General features: G+C 44.1%; 1 protein-coding gene across 1 annotated transcript in view; it reads right to left on the bottom strand.

The window, feature by feature from the left end:
- The window catches only part of arid5b (AT-rich interaction domain 5B), a 132,236-nt gene that overhangs the window by 10,881 nt on the left and 100,032 nt on the right, over positions 1-21,323 (bottom strand). Inside the window, exons 8-9 of the mRNA XM_068052444.1 lie at positions 19,994-20,091; positions 6,291-6,489 (exon numbers count right to left, since the gene is read on the bottom strand). Coding sequence (XP_067908545.1) covers positions 6,291-6,489; positions 19,994-20,091 — 297 coding nt within the window. The remainder of the gene's footprint in view (positions 1-6,290; positions 6,490-19,993; positions 20,092-21,323) is intronic.

Below are 21,323 nucleotides of genomic sequence, written 5' to 3' on the forward strand. Positions count from 1 at the left end.
TGTTTCTCTCTTCAGAAACTGCTTGACCTGAATATAGCTTTTATTTGCTCTTCTTAAAGGTCTGCTATGTCAGAAATATGTGTCAAATGCAAGGAATGACGAATTTTTTTAAAAAGCAGTAAACCTATTGTAAAGCACCACTTTCTTTCATAAGCTGCAAAAAAGTGTTGAAGGGAAATATAAAGCAATGGTAATGTAACAAATATTATTACAGCTTTCGACTTTGCACAGATTTCAGGCCTTGTTCTTTTCTGCCAAGTTTAAATGGCATGAAAGGGTCAAGTTGTGATTACTCTGCTTTTCGATTGAGTATTGTTCAGTCTCTCAGGGGCCTATGGAATTGCATGAAAAATACCAGACAGATGAGCAAACTATGGAAGACTGAAGTATATTCTGCAATGTTAAACAGTCACCTCTGTTTCTGCCTGGAAAACAACTCTCTAGATCTGATATGAATTAACTGAAAGTGATACAATGTTCAACTATGTTTAAACAGGAGCTAATGTTTAGCGTGAGGAAGTCCAGACTGATCAGTAATGTATGCGTGCAGTGCATAAATCTGGGCACGCTAAACGCATGTATTTTACATTCTCAGAACCGTTCCATGTAGTAAGCAGCATACCAATGAATTTTATTTGTATTGATGCGGTACTGTGATTATTTCCTGCAGTGAACTGATCTCCAGCTCTCTAACATAGGAACAAACATCACATCGCAAATACTGGTAGGAGATCTCACAGAATGATTTAATGTTTTGCCGCTTTCAAATGGTGAGTACTTGCAGCCAAGTTAGTAATGATGCCTCCGCATGCAGGTGATGGTACATTTACATTCAAGCCCCTAACGATCCTACCATTGCCATGGCAGCCTAGGGCATTTGGAGAAATTGCTACGTTTGTTCAAAACGTTTCCACATTTTCCTATTTTTTTTTTAATTCATTCATGGGATCTGGGCGACGCTGGCCAGGCCAGCATTTATTGCCCATCCCTAATTGCCCTCGAGAAGGTGGTGGTGAGCTGCCTTCTTGAACCGCTGCAGTCCATTTGGAGTAGGTATACCCACAGTGCTGTTAGGAAGGGAGTTCCAGGATTTTGACCCAGTGACAGTGAAGGAACGGCGATATAGTTCCAAGTCAGGATGGTGTGTGACTTTGAGGGGAACTTGCAGGTGGTGGTGTTCCCATGTATTTGCAGCCCTCATCCTTCTAGTTGGTGGAGGTCGCGGGTTTGGAAGGTGCTGTCTGAGGAGCTTTGGTGCATTGCCGCAGTGCATCTTGTAGATGGTACACACTGCTGCCACTGTGCGTCGGTGGCAGAGAGATTGAATGTTTGTAGATGGGGTGCCAGGTCCTGGATGGTGTCGAGCTTCTTGAGTGTTGTTGGAGCTGCACCCATCCAGGCATGTGGAAAGTATTCTATCGCACTCCTGACTTGTGCCTTGTAGATGGTGGACAAGCTTTGGGGAGTCAGGAGGTGAGTTACTCGCCTCAGGATTCCTAGCCTCTGACCTGCTCTTGTAGCCACGGTATTTATATGGCTACTCCAGTTCAGTTTCTGGTCAATGGTAGCCCATAGGATGTTGATAATGGGGGATTCAGCAATGGTAATGCTGTTGAATGTCAAGGGGAGATGGTTAGATTCTCACTTGTTGGAGATGGTCATTGCCTGGCACTTGTGTGGCGCGAATGTTACTTGCCACTTATCAGCCCAAGCCTGGATATTGTCCAGGTCTTGCTGCATTTCTACACGGACTGCTTCAGTATCTGAGGAGTCACGAATGGTGCTGAACATTGTGCAATCATCAGCGAACATCCCCACTTCTGCCCTTATGATTGAAGGAAGGTCATTGATGAAGCAGCTTGGGCCCAGGCCACTACCCTGAGGAACTCCTGCAGTGATGTCCTGGAGCTCAGCTGATTGACCTCCAACAACCACAACCATCTTCCTTTGCGCTAGCTATGACTCCAGCCAGCGGAGGGTTTTCCCCTGATTCCCATTGACCTCAGTTTTGCTAGGGCTCCTTCATGCCATACGCGGTCAAATGCTGCCTTGATGTCAAGGGCAGTCACTCTCACCTCACCTCTTGAGTTCAGTTCTTTTGTCCATGTTTGAACCAAGGCTGTAATGAGGTCAGGAGCTGAGTGGCCCTGGCGGAACCCAAACTGAGCATCACTGAGCAGGTTATTGCTAAGCAAGTGCTGCTTGATGGCACCGTTGATGACACCTTCCATCACTTAACTGATGATTGAGTAGGCTGATGGGACGGTAATTGTTCGGGTTGGACTTGTCCTGCTTTTTGTGTACAGGACATACCTGGTAATTTTCCACATTGCAGGGTAGATGCCAGTGTTGTAGCTGTACTGGAACAGCTTGGCTAGGGACGCGGCAAGTTCTGGAGCACAGGTCTTCAGTACTATTGCCGGAATATTGTCAGGGCCCATAGCTTTTGCAGTATCCAAAGCCTTCAGTCGTTTCTTGATATCACGCGGAGTGAATCGAATTGGCTGAATTCTGGCATCTGTGATACTGGGGACTTCAGGAGGAGGCCAAGATGGATCATCAACTCGGCACTTCTAGCTGAAGATGGGTGAAAATGCTTCAGCCTTATCTTTCGCACTGATGTGCTGGGCTCCCCCATCATTGAGAATGGGGATATTTGTGGAGCCACCTCCTCCAGTTAGTTGTTTAATTGTCCATCACCATTCACGGCTGGATGTGGCAGGACTGCAGAGCTTAGATCTGATCCGTTGGTTGTGGGATCGCTTTGCTCTGTCTATCGCATGCTGCTTTCGCAGTTTGGCACGCAGATAATCCTGTGTTGTAGCTTCACCAGGTTGACACCACATTTTGAGGTATGCCTGGTGCTGCTCCTGGCATGCCCTCCTGCACTCTTCATTGAACCAGGATTGGTCTCCTGGCTTGATGGTAATGGTAGAGTGGGGGATATGCCGGGCCATGAGGTTACAGATTGTGGTTGAGTACAATTCTGCTGCTGCTGATGGCCCACAGCGCCTCATGGATGCCCAGTTTTGCATTGCTAGATCTGTTCGAAATCTATCCCATTTAGCACGGTGATAGTGCCACACAACATGATGGAGGGTATCCTCAATGTGAAGGCGGGACTTCATCTCCAAAAGGACTATGCGGTGGTCACTCCTACCAATATAGTCATGGACAGAAGCACCTGCAGCAGGCAGATTGGTGAGGATGAGGTCAAGTATGTTTTTCCCTCATGTTGGTTCCCCCACCATCTGCCGCAGACCCAGTCTTTTAGGACTCTGAACGCTCGGTCAGTAGTGGCGCTACCGAGCCACTCTTGGTGATGGACATTGAAGTCCCCCACCCAGAGTACATTTTGTGCCTTTGCCACCCACAGTGCTTCCTCCAAGTGGTGTTCAACATGGAGGAGTACTGAGTCATCAGCTGAGGGAGGGCAGTAGGTGGTAATCAGTAGGAGGTTACCTTGCCCATGTTTGACCTGATGCCGTGAGACTTCATGGGGTCCGGAGTCGATGTTGAGGACTCCCAGGGCAACTCCCTCCCTACTGTATACCACTGTCCCGCCACCTCTGGTGGGTCTGTCCTGCCGGTGGGACAGGACATACCCGGGGATGGTTATGGCAGTGTCTGGGACATTGTCAGTAAGGTATGATTCCGTGAGTATGACTATGTCAGGCTGTTGCTTGACTAGTCTGTGGGACAGCTCTCCCAACTTTGGCACAAGCCCCCAGATGTTAGTAAGGAGGACTTTGCAGGGTCGACAGGGCTGGGTTTGCCGTTGTCGTTTCCAGTGCCTGGGCCGATGCCAGGTGGTCCGTCCGGGAGGAGGAGAAAAATAAAACTTTACAATTCAATTCCTAGCAGCTCAACAGGAGAGAGCAGGAGTTTGCCGACAAGCTGGAAAACCCCTAGGCATCTACTGGTGGCACTGTACAGAAGCTGGGTAAAGAGCACCACGTTAATTATAACCAGGGGTTGTCACAGGGAGAACAACGAGGTCGAAATCCATGGCCGCCATTTTGCCCTGAAAAATGGGTGGGCAGCTGTTGGAAGTTGGGGTGGGGGTGGGATGCAGGCAGAGAAGCTCATGGTCCCTTTTCATACCCAAATCGCAGCTGATATAATCTTTTGTAACAGGCGAGCAGCCTGCTTGCCGGAAACATCCGGAAGACTGATTAAATGTGCGAGTCGGGGGCCTCATGCTAATTGTAGGACCCCAACTGCAAGATTCAGGTGTAGACAGGCGGAGTTTGTGGTGTGCCAGTTACAACAGGGGTTGAGAAGCCTGACTAACTGTCTTTAAAGTAACGGCTTGAGCCTGCTCAATAAATGGCCAAGGCAGTTGTGAGTTTACCTTTGTGGAAATGCTCCTCCTGGGCCCAGAAAATAAACTCTAGTTCGCTGCCAGCCCGTTTGAGGCTGCCAGCCCGTTTGAGGCCTCCCCCCACCTCCCCTGGAACAGTCTATAACAACCCCCCCAAACCACCAGAGCAGCTCTGCCGGCCGGCCCAGCGTCGGTGATGGCTACTTCCCCATCCAGCACTGACGCCATTTAACCACGTGCGTAACTCCAATCTGGTTCAGGCCACACAGACTGTGCCCATTTTGGGTGGAGGCTAAATCTCTCGGCCGATGTGATAATATTCCCCTCGTGCTGAATGATTGTCTGATAGCGGGCTCCTTTCTCAAGTCCCTCCCGAGGGCTGCTCAGCAGCCTGACATTTACAGGCCTCCATCCTCAGCATAAGAAATACCAAATTGTTTGGGTTCTCTGGTAGTATTTGCACACCGAGCTACTGTTTTCTGGAATGTTCATCGGCCATCTAACTGGAGGAGGAAAGGCAGCTGACCTCTGAACCCAGTGATAGAAGTGTACCTCAAGTCCTCCCCAGTAGGGTGGAGGGAATGTGGAAGGAGTGTAGAGTTTTCTATCCCTCTGCTGGTTTGATGTTAGGTATTTGTCCCTGTGCCTGGTCAAAGTACCAATGGGAATGATCTTTGACTATACACAAGACAGTTCCATTTCACAATTCACTATCTGGATTCAAAGCATCCAAATCCAGAGATGGATGGAAGTTGTTACCATGTTCAACGCCAGCAGTGAGTTCTTTTTTTTGGTCAGCTCTCGACCAAGCCACTAGGTGGGAGCATTCCACTGCTTAGAGACAAATAAAAAGACATTCCTTTTGCGTTTTTTCCCGACAAGTATGAATCCAGTCCTCCCTGCCAGAAACATTTGAGTGGAAACTGCAGCCTCCTAATCCACCTTTGTGGTTAGAGAAGGTTATCAGTGTGGTCAAATATCAAAGGAAAATTCATAATAATTTAGTTCATTATACTGCGTGCACTGTATAAACTCAGAACTATTTCAGGATGAAGTAAAATCATCAACACTAATTCAGATAACTACCCACTCGTCTGGTATTAAACTAAACTTTCTGGAAATAGCCCAGGAATTGTGACCCACAAGCATGGCATGGGGGCTGATTGAAACTTTACACCACCACCAGCAGGGACCAAACCTCATGACAATGCTGTGTGACAAGCTGTACAGTAAAGGCAGTTACCAAAATGTACGGCACTGGCATGCACCAACAAAAGCAGCAGAGGCAAAGACCAAACCAAGCACGATGGTATGTGTCGTGCTACCTAGCGACTGTATGCTCCAAACTGCACAGAGCTGGTACAAAGGTAAACTCACGATTGCATGTGTTAAATTGCACAACAACGCACTAACCAGCGCACATCACATCAGGTGCCGGCACCGCGCACCACACCACGTGCCAGCACCATGCCCCATAACGCACAGCAGCAGTGCACCCCACACCACACAGCAATAGTATGCACTGAACTACATGGCGATAATATGCATCAAAACACAACACTGGATTGTAGGAATCACTCTATCTTTGCAGTTGAGCAAATATAGAAGCTCTTTTTGGTATATATTCTGAAAACCAACGAGAAGAGGAGCTAAATATTATGCTGCGATTACATTGCTCAGTGCTATGATCAAACTAGAATTTTGTTGAGCGCTTGATGTGAAGAAACATTTGCAGAAGTGCTGATATAAGGTAGTTGTAGCTTAGCGATGCTTGTATTGTGCAGTTAGCCAGCCAACCATGGAAATGAAATGAATGGGAAAGTTCCATCAAGTTAACTTTAATTTCCCACAGCCGGAAGGTCTTGGCGCGATGAAGTATTCGGCTTTTTGGAGGAATGTAACTTACACTTAATAATGAGTTTATTACCCGGACCTGCGAACCAGATTTAGAGGGAGCAGCACTAACCTCAGAATACTCTTTCACTTTCTGAACGGTGTCCCTTTCTCTCTTCACTTTTCTGTTTTGTTCAGTCTTCCGTTTGGTTCCAGCTGCCCTCATCTTGCTCTCACTCTCTTGGGGGCTGCTCTCCTGCTTTCGAGGCTTGACTGGAGGTAGAGGCTTGTCTTCCTCCCCTTTGATATATCTTTCGTAGGGCAGGATCAGTCTGCAACAGCCGTAAAACACACACGGTGAGAAACTCAGTGCACACAAGCCAGCCAGCCCACCGTTACTATTAACTCCACGCCCCTTACTGTAAAAACAAAACGAATCCCAATGTTGGGGTAGTGGGGAGAAGATGCTGCTGTCTTTCAGAGAAACACACCAGACTGCATCGACTACGCGGGCCTTGGAAAATACTTTGCATTCTCTGTGGTTTTCCTGCTTTTGGTCACTGGGAGGCAAAGTGATGGTAAAAAAAAAAAATCAATATTTGAGACCACAAGACAGATTCTTCTTTGTTTTTTCTCAACCCTGGAGAAGGGAGGAATACGTAATAAAGAGAAGGGGGATGGGGATACGGCAGAATTTCTGCTTGGTATCCCAAGGATTGCAATCATTAATGGGTCTTAGTGGGCATTAAAGTTTGACTGAAGCAATTATAAGTATTAGCTTGTGTTCCAACAAGTCACTCAGAAATCTATTTTGACATTAAAGAGTGTTTGGCTTTAAATAGCAATATAATGAAACATAACAGCACTGCATCTGAGTAAGTATTGTTCTTCACGAACCTGTGAAAGCTAACCATGGCATCCTGCAAATATTTTATTTTCAGAGCACAGATATCATCAGAAGTGGATATTAGTTCACATTCCCCATGTAGAAGGGGACATGAACAAGCTCTCACTGCCAGTGAAATGGCAATTTGCCAGCGATAATGCTTCAGTTCAAGACCACAGGGTATATTTATCATTAGATGCCATTACAAGGAATGTTCAAATATGTTACAGCTGCTAAAACTGGAAAAAGTTCTCTGCGCACTGGAAACACACACTGATACCAAAATAATGAGCATCAGCTAAATTCCTGGTCCCTGCAGTAATGTTATAGTAACATTTACATAATGAATAACACATTATTGCATTGGATAGTAATTTGGCTCACATTAAGTTCCAGTAAATGTGAGAGGCAAAAAAAGAAAAATATTTCTTGCAGTATTCTCCATCCTGTGCAATCTCTTGCTCACACAGTGTACGAGGAAAATCTAATGACTGAAAAGTGGAGGAAGAACAATGAGAAACAACACTGAATAGCTAAGTGCAGAAGTTAGAATGCCTCTTTTTTCCAGCTCTGAGGATGTTAAGAGAATATCACAAATAAACCCAGGAGACCACTGACCGAACCTCCACCTCATTGATAGAATTAATAGTCAGCAAAGCTGCAAACTGGCAGCGACCAAACTGTTCATCTGTTTCCTGCAGGGATGATACTTTTACCCTCTCTGTACAGACACCATGTACAATGCCTTTCAATCTCCTCTTCCCTTAGTATCACAGAATTACCAGCCTCTTGGAAATAATGATGCTCTACGCTCGTAATCTACTTGCGATTTAATCGATTTGAGTTCATATAATAAAAATGCTTGTATCGTGTGAACATTCTTACACTGAGCCGAGTCTGGACCAGAATGGAAACCTTAAATTCAGTGAGATGAGATGAGACTCGACAAGATTAATGACCCAACATTCTTTTCCATCTATGGAGATTTCTGAAAATGTCTCTCTCTCCTCCTTTTGAAATACAAGGCCATCTTCAAAATAAAAGAAAGCTCATTGTGTTGGTTAGCAAATTAGGTGCCTATGGTTGGACCTTCCCTTTTAAATCTCTTAACAGTTCAGCTGGGATGTGAAACATTTTATTTTATTTTATTTTTCACAGAGCTCAGAAGCTGGCAGTGAGACAAGGGTAAAAATACATTTAACACAGCTGGGCTGGAGACCTTCTGCCAGCTGCAGGAAATCTAGAATTAAATGTTCCTTGTATCTGTAGAGTCATGACTAAGGTAAATTCGGAATCAAAACACAAGATTTGCTTGTTCCAGGCGATCAGTTTTGTTTTTGATATCCAGACTAATCTGCTGCTGCTTCTGAGACAGGTCAGATCATAAAATTCACCAGCAGAAAAAAACAACAGGCAAAGGGGAAAGTCTCAAAGTACAAACAGCAGAATGCTCCTGGGATTTGACTTAAGCTTAAAAAACCATCCCTGAATCACTGGCTCTTAAATGCACAAACTTCCGTTTACTGTTAATCCTGACTATTTGCCTCTGCACTAGACTCAGAATATAGTCTACAGCAATATAAATGGGCCATTTGACAAATTGCCTCCCTGTATTTATTAGATTCGGTAAAGATGGCTAATTTTCTTCAAATATCAGGACTTATGAATCCACTCGACCTCTTAAGGTGGTTTGCCTCTGGAAAATAATGTATATAATGTTTTGGATGGGGAGGGGCAGGGGGAAGAGGATCTGTCTGAGGTTCAAAGGGCATTCCAACCTATAACTCGAGACACATTCTACATCTGAGCTTTTAAAAGATAAATTTTGTTTAGATTTTTAAGTGAATGTGAACATAATTTCTTTTCCTTCTGCTAAACATTTTATCTGGAAACTGCAGGAAACAGTCTAAACACTTACTGGCAAGGTTACAATGAAAACAACAGCTGAACACAATTCCAAAAAGGTCGATATTCGCTTTATGCATGTGCCTTTTCTACAGCTCTGATTTTAAGAATTTGCCACAGCCTTACATTCCAACTGCAGAACTGCAAGGAATCGAAAGGCGACATCCTTCTGAGGTGCAAACATAGAATCTGGATTGATTTCAAATGCTGATATTTGCTTCATGCAGACATGATGTTTTATTTTAGAATACGCAGAGTGGTGATGGAATTTGGAGTGGGGGGGGGGGGGGGCGGGGGGTTGGTGTGGGGGAATAAACAAAACATCAATTTTTCCGGTTGTGCAGCTAACCGTGACAGCAGCTGAACAAACATGATATATTACTTCACAGAAATAGCACAAACACTCATTAAATTCTCCACAGTCGTAAACTTTCGCTCTACCAGCCATTAGACTAAGAATGCTGACAGTACACATCATATCATTATTTTGTTTTTCAGCTCCTGCTGAATATCAGGAACAGAGCTCTCCATTTGGTGAAAATTACTGTTCTACTGGTCCTTGCAATTGTTATTTTGTTGCTGCCTGAACTTATTACACAGCAACAGCTGTGTCCTTGTCACGTTGCACTATAATTCTCTTTTTGCATTGACAGTTCATGAATAGCAACAGTAACAGGTTCAGCACATATTACGACAGCTATAAAATTGGATAGAAATAAATCATTGTTGGCTGTGAAATCAATCAATTCAAGCTTCTAAAAAAAAAACTCAAAGAACAACAGATCCAAAAAGACAGGAATGGATCAAAATTGATTTGGTCGTTGTTTTTAGTGAGGCTCCATTGTTTTCTGGAGTTTTTTTTCCAAAACTTTGACAAAATCAATAGCCTCACTTTATGTAACAGAGTACAGGGAAACAAATATTTAAGGGACTGAGTAGAATGATGCAAAGTGACACAGTGCCACATAATCCAGGTAGAAATGGTACTGCCGGTCTGGGCAAAATGGAGGAAAGAGCATTATATATTGTACACAGAATTTTACAGCACAGAAATAGGCCATTTGGCCCAACAGGGCAATGCTGCTGTTTATGCTCCACATGAGCCTCCTCCCATCTTACTTCATCTATCCTTATTAATACATCCTTCTATTCCTTTCTCCCTCATGTGTTTATCTAGCATCCACTTAAATGCATCTATGCTATTCACCTCAACTACTCCTTGCGGTAGTAAGTTCCACACTCAAACCATTTGGAGGAAAAAAGCTTCTCCTGAATTCCTTGTTGGATTTATTAGTGACTATATTATCTTTATGGCTCCTAGTTCTGGACTCCCCAAGTGGAATCTTCTCCACACTCGAACCCCTCCATCATTATAAAGACCTTTATCAGGTCACCTCTCAGTCACTCTTTTCTGGAGAAAAGAGCCCCAGTCTACTCAGTCTTCAGCACTGTGCAAACTTAAATCGTTATTTTCTAATAGTTGCCTGACTCTCTGTTTAATAAAAAAAAGTGTCCATACAGCTCTCCTTTTTCCTGTCATCTAATAGCATTATTAGCCCTGCACTACGTCATAAAACACCCCTTCCTGTCATGTGATACACAGGTCTATAAAAATATACATGGGCTGTTAAAAGCTGCAATGATTAAAATCAGGGATGAGGTTAATGGTGAAACTCTGAAAAGGTAAATGAAACTGGGCTCTATTAAGAAGCGGAGCTCCAGAACATAGTCGCGGACAAAGGATCGTCTGGAGTTCAAAAAATTATGATGTAAACTGATGGAGCTTGGTTCTCCTGTTTTATTATGTAATCTGATCCCTACAAGTGAATTAACAGTGCAGTAACTCACTCCCAACCTCGCTCTCCACGTAACCGCTGAGGTAACTGGCCCCTTACAGGACAGACTCAAATAATGTCTCTTTTCCCAGGAAATAAGCCTGCTGTCCTCAAACATTCTTTCTGAAATGATGTTCTGGCCAAAAATATAATGTTAATCAGGACAGCACCATAAAGCGTAGGAAAGAGATCCTCTGCTTGTGATGCATAGGGGGAAAAAATTGGAATTTCTAACACGCCCTCATTTTTAGACATTGTGCAGCTTTCAAACAATTCTAGTTACGACTTTGATCACCAACTGTTTGCTAGAAAGCACAAGTGCAAGTGTGTAAATTAGCATATTCCTAACATTGTGAAAGCACTTTCACCATAAGGACTGCAATAGTTCAAGAAGGTGGCTCACCATCATCTTCTCGAGGTCAGCCAGAGATGGACAATGAATGCCAGTTTTGCCAGCAATGTGTCATGAACAAATAAAAACAAAACACACAATGTTGTACCCAGACTAAATATTTCAAAAGGAAAAACATTGAGAGAGAGATTTTAATGCTGTTTAAATGTTAACTCGGTGGGAGTTATCAGAAATGTACCCTTACACCTAGTTACGGTGTTAGGTTCTGCAGTTTTCACTGATCAGCACCTGGTTCAGTGCAACCTGCCCAATGCTACGTTGCAGTTTAAAACCAAAATGAAACTTCCAATGGGCAGAATCACATTCATACCCACATTGTTTGAAAGCTCCTGCCAAACTGGAAGTACCTTTTTAAAAATGAACAAAATTGGAAAATACATGAAAACTGAACACATTTAAAAAATATTTTAGTTGGAGAAAAAAATAGTACTTTAGGTTAAATATACTCAACTAGAATTACAAAAAGGGGTTCAAAGAATTGAGGTGTATAACATCCCACATTTTCAAGTACTGTTACAGCTGGTTAAACTGATTTATATCTTAAACATTGTGCAGATATGAAAGTAGCATAGTTCCTAGGGTGAGATGGAACGGAGATTAATCACAGGAACACCATATCTAATGACAGCCTGGCTTAGTGGAAATGCACAATAGCTCAAATCTATAAAGTACTCTGATACTTGACCCATTTCTAAACAATGCTTTAATTCACCAAGGTGCAAAATAAGCAAGTCCTCAGGTAAAATGTGAAGTGCTGCTGATTGCGATATAAAAGTATCATTATTAAATGTTTTTAGTAAAGTTTAGACTGCACTCAAAGGACCCAATTTGCAGTGTGAAGAGTGCTACATCTTCATTAGAAGTGCAATGACATACCATCGGAACAGCATGGGATGTGTCAGGCATTGATCTGCCTTGGGGGCAAGAGTTGAGCTTAAAAAGGAACAGTGGTCAATTGGACTTGGGGGTGAAAAAAAACTTGTGAAATGAAAACATTGCTTGAATGGGAAATCTGACTATGATGGTGCCATTTGCTTTGACAATTGGTGAATCCACCTGGACTTAGGACACTCATCATTGGTCACATCAATGCTCTTTAAACTACTGCACCGCAAGGGTATCTATCAACTATCCTCTTAATGAGAATTTTGGGAAACTTTCAACAAAACTCTGACCATCCTCAAAACCTCTTGAAAATACACACAACTTTTTATTTATTCACAGGAATAATTGCCCTTGAATCACTGCAGTCCATGTGGGGTAGGTACACCCATACTGCTGTTAGGAAGGGAGTTCCAGGATTTTGACTCAGCGACAGTGAAGGAACGGCGAGATAGTTCCAAGTCAGGATGGTGCGTGACTTGGAGGGGAACTTGCAGGTGGTGGTGTTCCCATGCATTTGCTACCCTTGTCCTTCTAGGTGGTAGAGTTCGCTGGTTTGGAAGGTGCTGTCAAAGGAGCCTTGGCGAGTTGCTGCAGTGCATCTTGTATCTGGTGCACACTGCAGCCAGGGTGCACTACTGGAGGAGGGTGTGAATGTTTAAGGTGGTGGATAGGGTGCCAATCAAGCGGGCTGCTTTGTCCTGGATGGTGTCGAGCTTCTTGAGTGTTGTTGGAGTTGCACCCATCCAGGCAAGTGGAGAGTATTCCAGCATACTCCTGACTTGTGAAAACACAGCCAAGTCGCCTTTAATAATTAAAAAGCTACAGGATGAAGCTCATATTTGGTCAGATTTGTGACTTTGAGTGTTATGACTTTGGTGATGAGGAGATTCAGAGAGATGTTGCTGAGCTACATTTTGTCCTGACTCCTTACTGGGGTAAGGTTACAGTAATATGAGCAGTGCTGGATAGAGTGCAGGCTCTGATTTAAATTAGTTGGAGGAATTGTTTATTGAAGCAACTTATATCATTTTGGGATTCAGACACTGCAAAATACTGGAATCGTCATAGTCAGCAATCCAAATTATTTCTTGTTGGATTGTTTACTGCAGGACTGGACCAAAGATCAACAAAATACATTACTACATGTAGCTTGGCATTCTGCCAACTGTTAAAAAAAAGCAGCAGATGACAATGAGTAGCTTCTTCTCTGTTACTTATTAACCCTCCATCGGTGTATTTTCCTATGCAGCAGATTAAAAATAACTTAATTCAGGAAGAACTGATTTTCAGATCATTTAGAATGGAAAGAACTTTCATTTATATAGCGCCTTTCACGACTTCAAGTCCAAAGTACTTTACAGCCAATGAAGTACTTTTGAAGCGCAGTTGCTGTCACAATGCAGCGAAATGAGGCAGCCAATTTGTGCACAGCAAGATCCAACAAACAATATATTAATTGAACAGACAATGGATTTTAAGGGGTGTTGGACAAGGCATAAATATTGGCTAAGACACTGGGGAGAACTCCCCTGCTCTTTTTTGAACAATCCCACGGGATCTTTTACATCCACCTCAGAGAGTAACTTTAATGTCTCATCCAAAAGATGGCACCTCCAACAATGCAGCACTCCCTCAGTTCTGTGCTGGAGTCTTCTTTGGCCTCCTTTTCTCGAGAGACAATGGGTAAGCACCTAGAGGTGGTCAGTGGTTTGTGGAGCAGCGCTTGGAGTAGCTATAAAGGCCAATTCTAGAGTGACAGACTCTTCCACAGGCGCTGCAGATAAAATTGGTTGTCGGGGCTGTTACACAGTTGGCTCTCTCCTTGCACTTCTGTCTTTTTTCCTGCCAACTGCTAAGTCTCTTTGACTCGCCACTCTTTAGCCCCGCCTTTATGGCTGTCCGCCAGCTCTGGCGATCACTGGCAACTGACTCCCACGACTTGTGATCAATGTCACAGGACTTCATGTCGCGTTTGCAGACATCTTTAAAGTGGAGACATGGACGGCCGGTGGGTTTGATACCAGTGACGAGCTCGCTGTACAATGCGTCCTTGGGGATCCTGCCATCTTCCATGCGGCTCACATGGCTAAGCCATCTCAAAAGTGCTGCTGGCTCAGTAGGGTGTATATGCTGGGGATATTGGCCGCCTCGAGGACTTCTGCATTGGAGATACGGTCCTGCCACCTGATGCCAAGGATTCTCCAGAGGCAGTGAAGATGCAAAGAGTTGAGACGTCGCTCTTGGCTGACATACGTTGTCCACGCCTCGCTGCCGTAGAGCAAGGTACTAGATACAGGCTTGAAACACTCGGACTTTTGTGTTCCGTTTCAGTGTGATATTTTCCCACACCCTCTTGGCCAGTCTGGACATAGCAGCAGATGCCTTTCCCATGCGCTTGTTGATTTCTGCACGAGAGATAGGTTACCCGGTGACAGTTGAGCCTAGGTAGGTGAACTCTTGAACCACTTCCAGAGCGTGGTCGCCAATATTGATGGATGGAGCATTTCTGACATCCTGTCCCATGATGTTCGTTTTCTTGAAGCTAATGTTTAGGCCAAATTCATTGCAGGCAGCCGCAATCCTGTCGATGAGTGTCTGGAGACACTCTTCTGTGTGGGATGTTAATGCAGCATCATCAGCAAAGAGGAGTTCCCTGATGAGGACTTTGCGCACTTTGGTCTTCGCTCTAAGACGGGCAAGGCTGAACATCCTGCCATCTGATCTAGTGTGGAGGAAAATTCTTTCTTCTGAAGACTTGAAAGCATGTGAGAGCAGCAGTGAGAAGATCCCAAACAGTGTGGGTGCGAGAACACAGCCCTGTTTCATGCCACTCAGGATAGGAAAGGAGTCTGATGAGGCACCGCAATGCTGAATTGTGCCTTTCATATTGTCATGGAATGAGGTGATGATACTCAGTAGCTTTGGTGGACATCCGATATTTGCTAGTAGTCTGAAGAGACCACGTCTGCTGACGAGGTCAAAAGCTTTGATGAGATCTATGAAAGCAATGTAGAGGGGCATCTGTTGTTCGCAGCATTTCTCCTGTAGCTGGTGAAGGGAGAACATAATGTCAATGGTGGATCTCTCTGCTCGAAAGCCGAACTGTGCTTCAGGGTAGACATGCTCAGCCAGCTTCCGGAGTCTGTTTAAAATGACTCGAGCGAAGACTTTCCACACTGTACTGAGTAGGGAGATTCCACGGTAGTCGTTGCAGTCACCACATAGGGTAGGGATCCTAAAGAACCAAGACAGCATGGAGAGGGCTTCGCCATCAGAAACTCTTTGCTCAGCATGATAGAGCCTCCCTCAAATGGCTCGGAACGCATACTGTCCATCCGTCTGCTCACCGCCTCTGGTCCAGTACACCTACTCAGCATCTATGCTCCAACAATCTGCTCCCCACCTGAAGTTAAAGGCCAGTTCTATGAGGAACTCCATAATATCATTAGTAGCATCCCCAATACTGAACATTTGTTCCTGCTGAGGGACTTTAACGCCAGGGTTGGGGCCGACCATGACTCATGGCCCTCCTGCCTTGGGCGCTATGGCATTGGAAGGATGAATGAGAATGGACAGAGACTGCTGGAGTTGTGTACCTATCACAACCTCTGCATCACCATCACGTTGTTGGCACCAGCTGGACCTCATCGTCACAAGGCGAGCCTCTATAAACAGTGTCCAAATCACACGCAGCTTCCACAGTGCGGACTACGACACCAACCACTCCCTAGTGTGCAGCAAAGTTAGACTCAAACCAAAGAAGCTACATCACTCCAAGCAGAAGGGCCGCCCGCGCATCAACACTAACAGAATTTCTTATCCACAGCTGTTACATAAGTTTCTAAATTCACTTGAAAAAGCCCTTCAAAACACTCCTGCAGGGGATACAGAGACGAAGTGGGCCCACATCAGAGACGCCATCTGTGACTCAGCAATGACCACCTATGGCAAACGTGAGAAGCAGAGTGCAGACTGGTGTCAATCTCACTTTGAAGAGCTGGAACCTATCATTGCCATTAAGCGCACAGCACTGTTGAACTACAAGGAAGCCCCCAGCGAGTTAACATCCGTAGCACTTAAAGTAGCCAGAAGCGCTGCACAAAGAACAGCCAGGCACTGTGCTGGAGTGCCAGCATAGATCATGGGTTAAAGTTCTCGAGTCGGTCTTGAACTCTCAAACCTATAACTCAGAGGTAAGTGTACTACCACTGAGGCACAGCTCACACCTTGCAAAGATAAAGCACTTATGTTCCATCTGTCTACACTGGATCTGAATCCATGCACTAAAGATGAATTAACATTGATGATTAGTGGTAAGGAGTCTCCACAGTGAGTCAAAAACAAAAGGTCTGTTGTGGTCACTAATTCTCATGATTTTGCCCTATGGATACTTTCTTTTGAAAAATAATAAGCGCAGGTCATTCTTTTATTTAATCCATTAACATAACACATTGATGAGAAAGTCAACTAACTTTGAGAATTAATTAGCTTTCTTCCCCTGTTTAAGTCAACATTGGTATCCTTTCCAAGAAAAATATCTTTGTCAATCTGTGCTGATGAAGTTTCTGGAGGAAATCATTAGTATGATCTTTAAATACCATTGCCAGATCTTAAAGATTACAGTGTGGAAACAAGATTATTCTCCTCAGTGAAAGCTTCTGACAGGATAAGAGGGCGAAAAAGTTAAAGCACTGGGGAGAATATTTGCAGGTTTTGTAACTAATTTGTCCCAAGTGCCAGTACTTAAAAATGATGCTGGCTCAGCAAAAGCAACAGACAGTTGCGCCGTTTCAAAAAGTCACCTACTTAGTGCAGAAATTGCAGTACCAGTTTTGTCTCTTCATTTAGTTAATTATTTTCTACAAGTGAAAACTTAATTACTGGGCAATTCCAGATTTCATTTCTAAACAGACTGACATGAACACTTTTTTTTTTTAAATATGTTCTCTGGATGTGGGTGTCACTGGCAAAGCTGGTATTTATTGTCCATCCCCAGCTGCCCTCAAGAAGGTGGGGGGCAGTTGTTTTACAAACAAGTCATTTGATAGGACACCTCAGAAGAGCATTAAGAGTTAACTACATAACGGAGAACTGGAGTCACTTGTCGGCCCAAGTGGGTGACAACAGCAGATTCTCTTCCCTGAAGGACATTAATGAACCAGTTGGTTTTCTATGACAACCCAATAGCCCCAAGACCATCATTCCAGGTGCCAATGCACAAAACACCAGGTTTTATTCAACCCAGTTTCATGACTTGTCATAGTGAGTTTTGAACTCACGACCTCTTGTGTTATAACGTGTAAACATTCATCGATCATGGTTAGGGATTCTTTGACCATTTTTCCACAGGAAGGTTTTGGCGGGGGGAAGAGAAAGTTATATCCAGGGTTGCGATTTAAAGCAAGATTTATTCACATAACTTTGTTTTTAATAAGGCACGAAGACTAAAGCTGGTTAGAATGCTAATGAGCTAGACCATGAAGTAGTTTCCCCAAAGGCTATAATCAATATACAATTGGCCAGCCTGTCTCAGTAACTCAAACGTAGAGGATAAATTGGATTGGTTTGGCCAAACAATCTGTTTCTGTGCTGTCTATTCTATGTAATAAAACACCTCCCCCGCTAGTGTCCCAGGCACTTGGCGGAGGCTATCTGATATTGGTTCTCTCCTCAGATTGTGCACACAGGGGCAGGAACACACACTGACCACCAGAAAGCCACTACTGCAGGCTTTCACCAAGGCTCAGGAAGTTAGAATGCAGGAAGGTAGTTAAGAGACTACCTCATTTCAGTCATGTACGACAACTAACCACTGTGGGGAAATGTGACGGGTTCATTAATTTGTATTATTACCTGAAGATAAGTTAGACTGATTGAATTGAGTGCATAATAGTCACTCTGTACATTCACTTGCTGTCTGCAAAATAAAGCCTCTTAATAATTTGTATCCAGCCTTGTTTTACCAAAGTTAGTTGGGTTTAATGGCCCGTCTCTGTGTTCTAACTTCTACATAATTTTATAAATTCAGATCTTGCATTACTAATTGGCAATGAAGCACATAACTGCCTGCCAGTCAGGAAGGTTCACTCTTGTTTTATTACAACAGATCTTGTACATCAAGAGAGCTCCTAGTGACTCTCTGAGGCAGGCTCCATCTTACTACTAGAATCTGGCCACCTAATCTTTCGGGTTAATTCTCTGATACACTATGACATGTTTAAGGCCCGGATGACAAGTTGAAAACCTAACTACTCGTTATATTGCCCAGATGGGGGGATAGAAAGATTGGACAACACAGAGGAAGAACTATACAATTAATGCGCCAACTTCTAAACACGCATGGAGAATTATCCCATCTGCTAATTTATTCACGGTGCATAGCACTGAATCCTCATACTCTAAAGGTTCTCTTAATGTTCTAAATAAAGGAGATTTTTTTTTAAATCCTGCTAGGCTTCACAGTCCACTTGCTGATTACAGATCCCTTGAATAGTTTGCAGATACTGTTTGTGTCTTTTAAATTAACTCAAACAGATCCTTGTTTACAACCTAATTACAGAGCCGAATAAAATTAACTTTAAACACACTCTTAGCACAACCTCACAGAGACAGCCTCATCAATGCTGATTTACAGTTAATCATCAGTAATCCAACTAATTAAATTTGGAGCAGTGAAGAACTTTAGCCAAGTGGCTGGTAATTTGTAATAAATTCTGACAATGATGGATAGTTTCTGAGCAAATTAAGGCTGACTAAGACATTTGCTCATAGAGAATCTGAGCTGATTTGAATTAAAACAAACTGGAGGCAGGCTTGGACCAGTTAAAGCCTAAGGGACATTACTGAAATCATCAGCATTAAATTATTCCTGCTTTGTTTAAAATAAAAGCTTCCATCCAGCATCTAAGACCACATCACACGAAAGAAAAACCAAATGAATTTATTCTGCAATGAATGCAAAATAAGCCCTGTGAAAATAAAGTGAGTGCTCGGTGCATTTTCTGAAACAGAGCACAATTCATCCCGACAATCCACTGCCCCATTTAATCATTTTAAAATGCCACAGCAAAGCCTGAATTCTGCAGCTTTCACATATTTAGCCACTGCTTTTCTGGGGCAAAAAAATCTCTAAATCAGGCCAATCTATCAGTTTTCACCACGGGCAGCTTGCCAGAAAGAAACACATGCACAAAATCTCTTAATACAATCAAAGAGGTAGCTGATGTTAACTCAGGCCTGTATCGAACACTGAAGATGCACTCGGAATGATTAGTGATGCAGAAAGCTTTCAAAGAACATAACGGGAGTACACTTTCAAATTGCTGCCCGGGACTAACCAGCGCTGCGGACCGGCCGCGCGGGACTAACCAGCGCTGCGGACCGGCCGCGTGGGACTAACCAGCGCTGCGGACCGGCCGCCCGGGACTAACCAGCGCTGCGGACCGGCCGCCCGGGACTAACCAGCGCTGCGGACCGGCCGCGCGGGACTAACCAGCGCTGCGGACCGGCCGCGCGGGACTAACCAGCGCTGCGGACCGGCCGCCCGGGACTAACCAGCGCTGCGGACCGGCCGCCCGGGACTAACCAGCGCTGCGGACCGGCCGCCCGGGACTAACCAGCGCTGCGGACCAGCTGTTATAGAAACCGCCCGACTGTCACTTTCATTGGAATCTGTTGGAATGAAGATCAGACATTTTTTAGAACCAGTTAATTCCCGGCAGCAAATTGAAAGTTCCCTCCAGTGGTTTTATGATTAAAGTAACCCCATCTTCAAGTTAACAATGCAGAAATCTTTTCAAAGTTGGTGCGAGAGTATTTCTGAAATCTATCACTCTATAACGATCAGTGCAGAAAGACACAAACAGAAAGGCCTGCGAGGGCATGCTTTTTCATCATAATGATCAGCCTCTTACCTCTCGTAATGCCTGCGAGTACACGTTGCTGCACTGGTACTTCCAGGGTTGCCGCCTAATTCATCATAAATCTGCTTCCACTGTCGACGTGCAGTTATCTGTCACAATCACAATGAAAGCTGGTGTTAGTTGGCAATCTGGGACTTACACTCCTATCCCAGACAGTAACCAGTGTGTGAGGAACCAGCCCTCATTTAACATGCATTCGCCCAATTTTCTCAAAATATTCTTTTAAAATCCTGCGTTTGGTGCAGCCTCAGTAGGACATGAATGGAATAGTCTGGGGTTCTTGAAGTTAAAAGCCAACCTCCACTATCATTTGAACGCGACCTCCCCCCTCCACTTTGGGGGCATTTTGCCAGTTACCAAGGCGTGCTGGTCCATATAATACCCTCACTGGATATTGGAGAAACCAGCAAGATCCTCCTCTCCCCATTCCAAGACCACCTCCTGCTCACGAAGTCGGACTGCCCTGACAGACGTCATGTAGAAACCAGCAGTCTGGACTATCCCAAAGACCCTGAATCAAGGGAGTGAAATGGGGAGTCACACATTTATATATAAAAAATCTGGGGTTTATTCAAGATTTTTTCCCCCAGTTCTTTTCAATCCTTGATTTCTAAAATCTGTTGTAAAAAAAGCTATTCTGTTCCAAAGTCTATCCGCTCCCCGCACCATCCCAGTGTTGATGTAACCTGCTTTCGCTGGTTTAGTCCCTCATGCAGTGAAGGTGACAAAGGCTCCCATTTACATGCAAACGGCAGTAGTGTTGATGTGAAGTGGTTTTGCTCACAGCCTAAACTGATCAGAGCAAAGTGACCCAATTCTCCCTGGTGGAGGGACAGACTCAACGTGCTTCACTTCCGGGTCACTTTGGGCATTGACACCCAATTCACAAACCACTCACTTATTGTGAGTGCAAAGCCACAACTGTTCTGGACCAACAGTAAACCTGGAGTGTGAACCACATGGTGAATCATACAAGCTTTGGTAACGCTAGAATGTTTGAAATGATTGACCACTAACAGTACTTTGATATTCTGTCAGGATCATTATAAGGCATTATCTTTATATTTCAGTTACATTGCGCACTGTTGCTAGTTAACTTACTTATTGCATTTTTGCAAGACAACCAAAGTACACTTCAGTTACATATTCAGAAAGGCCTCACACAAAGGGTGAAACCCAGCTCCACTGCAGTTGGATTTGCATAAAAGACCTGTATGAGAACAGTGCATCATGTTGAGAAAATGGGCTTTTGCACAGTGCAACCTTCAATGGAATTTCATTACTAAAAGCTGTAATGGAAAACCTAGGCAACAGGGACTGC

The sequence above is a fragment of the Heterodontus francisci genome, chromosome 20 (assembly GCF_036365525.1).
Source record: "Heterodontus francisci isolate sHetFra1 chromosome 20, sHetFra1.hap1, whole genome shotgun sequence".
In the NCBI taxonomy this organism is placed as follows: Eukaryota; Metazoa; Chordata; class Chondrichthyes; order Heterodontiformes; family Heterodontidae; genus Heterodontus; species Heterodontus francisci.